This window comes from Capra hircus, unplaced genomic scaffold (assembly GCF_001704415.2).
Source record: "Capra hircus breed San Clemente unplaced genomic scaffold, ASM170441v1, whole genome shotgun sequence".
NCBI lineage: Eukaryota > Metazoa > Chordata > Mammalia > Artiodactyla > Bovidae > Capra > Capra hircus.
Window position 1 is genome coordinate 348 of NW_017198550.1, and position 6943 is coordinate 7290.

A 6943-nucleotide genomic window follows, 5' to 3' on the forward strand; every position below is an offset into this window, starting at 1 on the left:
GGACCTGTAAGAGGTGGGAGGAGTGGGAGTAATTGCTTGCTATTTTTTTCTTAAGATGTTACTAGCAACTTCCTTGTTTGTGTTACTGTAACATAGAATATTATTTGTCTTAACATATGATATTATTATTGAGTGTACAGGTATGAGAAATGGGAACCATTTCTTTTGTTACAGTACATTGCCTATTAAACTATTTTTGTTGTTAATTATAATTTGAGTTAAATCTCTTCAGTTTTCTGCAGTTGGCTGATGCAGATTTTCTGTTTCAGAGAGAGAACATTTGGGACCTTTTTTAATAATTTCACCTGCATCCACACTTAACAATTGGCACCAGGAGTTTACTAGATTTGTTCCTAAATTTAAGGTAAAAATCAATAATAATTCTCTTTTTAAAGTAAACATTCTGACTCCATTTTTGCTGCCTTCCTTAATTGCTTATAATAGCTTTTAATTCTTGCATTTTTTTCACATAACCTTGCATACACTTCCTATTGAAGTTACTGATGGGAACGATAAGAGAGCATGTTGCATCCTTCTGTTTTATGAGAAAGCCAAAGTCCAGTTTGAGTGATTTTGCTGTATTGGCCACATGAATTGTAGCTCCCAGTTGTACTGCCGTAATAGAAAGTATCTATGTTGTTGCTGACTTAATGTAGGTTTTGGTAAATCATAATCAGTTTTCTTGACACTCCAAAGCCACCTCTTTGGTCTTGGTCCAGATTATAATGCCTAAGGTAACAATGTGAAAATTGATTATAACTAATGTAGAGGATGAGATTGACATAGGAAGTGATCAGCAAGGAAGTATGTTACATCAAATATGGACAAGATTTAAATAGGAGTTTAATTATGCAGAGCTGTTGGGATGTAAGAAAGAATGGATAGGATTTATTATCTTATTTGCAAGTAAAAAGAAGGAAATGTTAAATACTTGTCTCTAAAGGAATATAATGATAATGAAGTTGCATGTTAAGAAGGATTTTATGGAGATTATGTATCAAGAGATATTGACATGATCTCTGATCTTGGGTCTCCATAATAAACAGGTTCCACACAATTTAAGAGCATGGGAGGTGTTTTTCTGGCTTATGCTTTGTAAAGAATAGGGACATTTCTGAGATATTCCACTTTGGGGCACTTTTGTGTCTGTGGCCCCACCTTTGTAGCTGAATTAATAGACCTAAGACACATTATCTATATGGCTTTTAGCTTGGCCAGCTCATTCTAAGGAGGTGAGGTCATTCTAAGGCAATTTGTTGAGTATTTTCTCTATAGAGTTTTTTTCCCATTGAATATGGAGTGCCTCATCTTTTTCTCTGCTCTTCTGTTGTTACATGGTAAATAATTAGGAGGTCAAAAAGTTAAGTCTTAAAATTTTCTTAGAAACCACCTTCAATATTTCCTTCACAGGCCAATAGATGGCAATGTAGTACCCCTTAACGTCATTGGTGCCTCTCCTTTGAGTTTATACCAGTGCCTGAAACTGAGTTTTCCCTTGTATGTTGAGCTTCCTTTTGAAGCTCTAGTTTAGGGGTCAGTAAAATAGGACTTCTGGGCCAGCTGAAAGTGTGCAGTTGAGTGGTATTAAGTACATTTGTTGTGATAATCACTGCTGTCTGACTGCAGAATTTTATCATCCCAAACAGAAATCTCTTTCCCTATTTCCCTTTCCCTCTGGCCCCTGTCTACCACAAATTGTCTTCATGTCTCTGTGGATTTGCTTATTCTGAATATTGGGCATACCTGGAATGTGACCTTTCATGTGGCTTCTTTTCACTTAGCAGTTTTTTCAAGGTGTTCGTCATGTGCACTTCATTCCTTTTTTCTGATTGAATAATATTCAGTCATAACATATATTATAGTGAGGATAATATAGTGAATTTCTGGGTATACTGTATTTTGTTTATCCATTCATCTGTCGATGGATATTTTGATTGTTTCTTCTTTTGGCTATTGTTAATAATACTGCTGTAAACATTCATGTACAGGTTTCTATTTGAACACTTGTCCTCTTTTCAGTTCTTTTGGATATAACCCAGGGGTGGAAATGCTATCACTTTTTATTAAATTTATTGAGGAATTCACCTCCTATTCTTTGGTACAGCTTAGGAGCTAAGAATAGTTTTTGTTTTTTTTTTTACTTTTTAAAATTGTTGCTTATAAAAGAATAATATTTCATTGCAAATGAAATATGAAATTTAAGTACACATATATTGTTTGATATATATATTACATAAATATTAAATTTTATTATTTGTGGCAGCATTAACATCACAACAGCAGAGTTGAGTAGTTGTGGCAGAGATTGGCATACAAAGCTAAAATTACTATCTGGCTATTTATAGAAAAAGTTTGATGACATTTGGTCTATTAATTCATTGTTTCTATTGCCATTATTCCTTTAAATTGTCAGATATGTGTTCACTTCCCTGCAGCACACAGTCAGAAGTAGACATTACTCAAGTTTAAGGTCTGGTTACATTCAAAAGATACTTAGATCTATTATGATAACATCTAAAAGTTCATTTTATTTGGCAACTGTCTGAGTAACACTGGTTTTATGGTTCTAGTATGATTAGTGCCTATGACCTCCCTCCTTTTCCTCATGAAATAAGTTTACATTGTTTCTCTTGACTAATGTACCACTTTTCATTCCTAAAATTCAGTATTCAATGTGTTTTCTATTTCGTTCATTTCTACTCTTTTTTTATTCTTTTCCTACTTTTTGGGTAAACGTCTTTATCTTTCTGTCATTTTGAGATGGAGCTTAAATGGTTTCTTTTCAGCTTTTTCTAATGTTTATTCAAGGGTATTGTTTTCTTGGCATGACCATAGCCATCCAAAGGTTTGAGGTGTCACATTTTTATTATCTTAACATTCAAAATACTTTCCAGTTTCTACTTCAAGTTCTTATTTGATTCATGGGTTACTTAAAAGTGTTTTTCTTATTTTCTAAACAAAGGATGATTTTCTAGATGTCTTTTTGTTATTTATAGCTTAAATCCACTGATAAGAAAATATGCTTCTTCTTATTAATTTAATCCTTCGAAATTTGTTGAGCTTTGCTTTTTTGGCTCAGCACATGGGCAGTTTTTATAAGTCGTCCTCTGTGTGTGTGGAAATAGTTTTTCTGCACTTGTTAAGTACATTTTTGTGTATATGTTGATTAGGTCAAGTTTGTTAACTTGTTCTTTACTGTTATATCTTACTGATTTTTTTTTTTTTTGGTCTGCCTGTCCTATTACTGACTGAAAGAAAGTGTGTTAATATTGACAACAGTTATGGATTTATGCATTTTTGTTTTCTTGTTTATTTTTACTTTGAGGCAATGAGATGTACACAGATTCACAATTTTATCTTCCTGGTGAATGAACTTTTTATTAATATGAAATTCTTTCTTTAAGAAGGAAAATCTTAAAATCTATTTTCTTTGATATTCACTAACCAAACACTTTTGGTTAGTGTTTGCCTGCTCTCTTTTTCTTTTGACTATTCTGTATCTTTATATTTAACATGTATTTCTTTTATTTGGAATATCTGTGCTTACTTTTAATGTAATTATTGATATGCTACATTTAAATCTGTTGCCTCTTTGCTTTCTTCTTTCACCTGTTTAACTTTCCTTTTTTCCCTTTGAGTCCTTTTGAATTGATTCAATTTTATCCTTATTTTTTTTCCTTTTATTTATTTTTTAAAAAATATTATTTATTGGGACTTCTCTAGTGATCCACTGGTTGAGAATCTGCCTGATAATGCAGGGGGCATGGGTTCAATCCTTGATCTAGGAAGATTCCACATTCTGCAGGGCACCTGAGCCCTGAGTAGCCTATGAACCACCACTAGAGAAAGCCCATCTGTGGTAAGGAAGACCCTGCACAGCCAAAATAAAAATAATATTTATTTTAAAATAATAAAGTATTATGTATTTATATGGCTGCACTGAGTCTTAGTTGCAGACGAGGGATCTTTGTTGGATCATGCAGGATCTTTTGTTGTGGCACATGGACCCTCTAGCTGTGGTCTGCAGGCTCAGTAGTTGTGGAGCACAGGCTTCTTGGCTTCACAGTGTGTGGGGTCTTAGTTTCCCAGCCAGGGACTGACCCAAGTTCCCTGCATTGCAAGGTGGATTCTTAGCTACTGGACTACTGGGGAAGTAGTAATATTTCTTACCCCTTTTAAACTTGCTAATTATATATTCATTCTGTTACTCAGTAGATTCCCAGGAAAATACAACATGCATGCTTAACTTTCTCAAAAACAATACAAGTTAATACTGTTAATACTTTTCAGATAATAGAAAGACCTTAGTATAGTACTGTAACTACACTCCCCTTCTCTAGACTTAACACAGTTTTTTGTATATATTTTATATTTTAAACCCCAGAAGACATTTTACTATTATTTGTACTTTTGAAATTATTTAGATTTATTCATATTATTCACATTCATTTGTCATTGATGTTCATCCCTTCTTGCATATTTGTGCTTCCATCTCTGAGATATTTCAGAAGAACAAAACATATCAAGCTATGGATTCAAGAAGCACTTTGAATCCCGTAACAATAAAAAGAGAGTTACATCTAGGTACATTACAGAATTGCTGAGTTTTGCATTCTTTTTTTTCTCCATGCTTTGGTCTGGATGTTTCCTTCTGACCTCTCTTGTAGTTCACTAATTTTCTCTTCAACTGATTCAGTCTATTGAACTCATCATTTAATTCTTAATTCTAGTTATTTTTTTCAGTTCTAGAAATTGCCTTTGGTTCTTTTGTAATTTCTAGTGTAACACTGAAGTTCTGAATCTCCTCTTTAATTCTGTGAACAAACAAGCATTTGTTTAAAAGTTTGTTTCTAAAATTTTTGTTTTTTGTTTTGTTTTAATGCCAGATGTATAGGAAAAATTCTGGAGATAATTGTGGGCTCTGAATGTTAATTTCTTCTTCCAGAGAGAGGATTAATGTGTGTTTGGGGTTTTGTTGTGGATTTTTTTGTCTACAGTAATTTTTTTCTGGACAGTAATAATCCAAAGCCCCATTAATCTAAGTCAGGAGTTGGGATGAATTGAAGCTAGATTTCAAAATCTGATAAAACAAGTGTATGTATAGTTTACCTTTACTACCAGTGTATATGTATCTTTTCATTCCCAACTTAAGGCCAGGGAGGCAGGTAGTGAGAACTTCCTCCTTGAACTACAGTTTTTTGTTTGTGGGTCCTGTGTCCCTTTAGAAAAAAAAAACAACTTCTCAGTTTCATAGTGTCTCAACTAGTACTTTTGGGAAGGATCAGCACTCTCTAGGGGAACATGTACAATGCCAGGCTTTCTTGTCTTTTCTAGATCTAGACTATAATTCTTCACTGCCCAAGTAGCTCTCTGATGCCTTTTCAAACAGTTGTTTTGCATCTGTGTTTTAACTGGGTCAGTAGAAAGAGTGCTAGTCCAACTCCTAGTGCAGTAATGATAGAAGAGGAATTCCTATACTCATTCTGTTAAGGTTTTTTAAAAAGCCTTTCTGAATAATGTATTGGTGATGATGAAAGTGAAAGTGTTAGTCACTCAGTCATGTCCAACTTTTTGCGACCTCATGGACTGCAGCCCCCCCAGCCTCCTCTGTCCATGAAATTCTCCAGGCAAGAATACTGGAGAGGGTAGCCGTTCTTCTTCTCCAGGGGATCCTCCTGACCCAGAGATTGAACCTAGGTCTCCTGAATTACAGTCAGATTCTTTACCATCTGAGCCACCAGAAAATCCTATATTTATGATGATACTTTTAAGATTATCAGTAGAAACTAATAGACATATTGATCCTTTTTCCAGGTGCTACCATATTGGGGAAATCCTCATGACAGAAAAGTCATCAGGAGGTTTTGGAGTCAGGTAACTTTCAGCTTACTGTAAGCATATACACACACACATATACATATTCACACATATATGCATTCATTATTTCTCCAGTTGATTTGAATAATTTCTCTTACATAAAATCTTACATGTTTCTATGCAGATGTAATTTTTTTTCTTTTACAATGTTTTTCCTGTTATAGACAGTCAGTCAGGATTAAGAACTTTTCTCTTTAATAAGCTGTTGACTACTTTTTAACAAGGTTTGTGATTAAGGTGACTACTTTAAAAAACAATTACACTTTAATTCACTACACATCTCCTACATGAGAAACATATCTTTAAGGCTATCTTAAACTTCTTGGCCTTAGGAAATACAGTCCATTCCTCATTGTCTTATTATGAATTGTTTAGGTTTTTCTTTTCACCCTTGCCCTCTTATATTTACAGAAGACCCTCTACACTCAGGATGCCCCCTTCCATGTGGTTATCACCAGTTATCAGCTGGTGGTACAGGATGTAAAGTATTTCCAGCGAGTCAAGTGGCAGTACATGGTATTGGATGAGGCTCAGGCACTCAAGAGTAGCTCCAGGTAATGCAAGTAGTAGAAATAAAGTCTGTAGACTGAGGATGTACGGATACATAGATATGTGTATGACACACGCACATAAGAATGAAGGTCAGAGAGAATTCAAAACGTGGTATCTGCGTAAACCATGTATCTGACCTGAAGGCATAAATTCTTTTTTTGCATTTTCATGGAATAAAAATATTAATGTTTAGAGTGTGAGGATTTTTCTCAGCTTCTTCCTCCTCACTCAGTAATTATGGCATTTTAACTGATTTTCATTCTTTTTTTTTAAAATTTAAAATGTTTTATTTTTATATTTTTTTTAAATTTTAAAATCTTTAATTCTTACATGCGTTCCCAAACATGAACCCCCCTCCACCTCCCTCCCCATAACATCTCTCTGGGTCATCCCCATGCACCAGCTCCAAGCATGCTGTATCCTGCATCAGACATAGACTGGCGATTCAGTTCTTACATGATAGTATACATGTTAGAATGTCATTCTCCCAAATCATCCCACCCTCTCCCTCTCC

At 34.4% G+C, this 6943-nt stretch overlaps 1 protein-coding gene across 1 annotated transcript; it reads left to right on the plus strand.

The window, feature by feature from the left end:
- Positions 1-269: 269 nt before the first annotated feature.
- LOC108635022 (DNA helicase INO80-like) lies at positions 270-6467 on the plus strand (the record flags this gene model as incomplete). The annotated part of the gene is made up of 3 exons (XM_018045328.1): positions 270-364; positions 5815-5874; positions 6289-6467. Coding segments are annotated over 3 exons (302 nt in total), but the record flags the coding sequence as incomplete, so codon positions are not given.
- Positions 6468-6943: the final 476 nt, after the last annotated feature.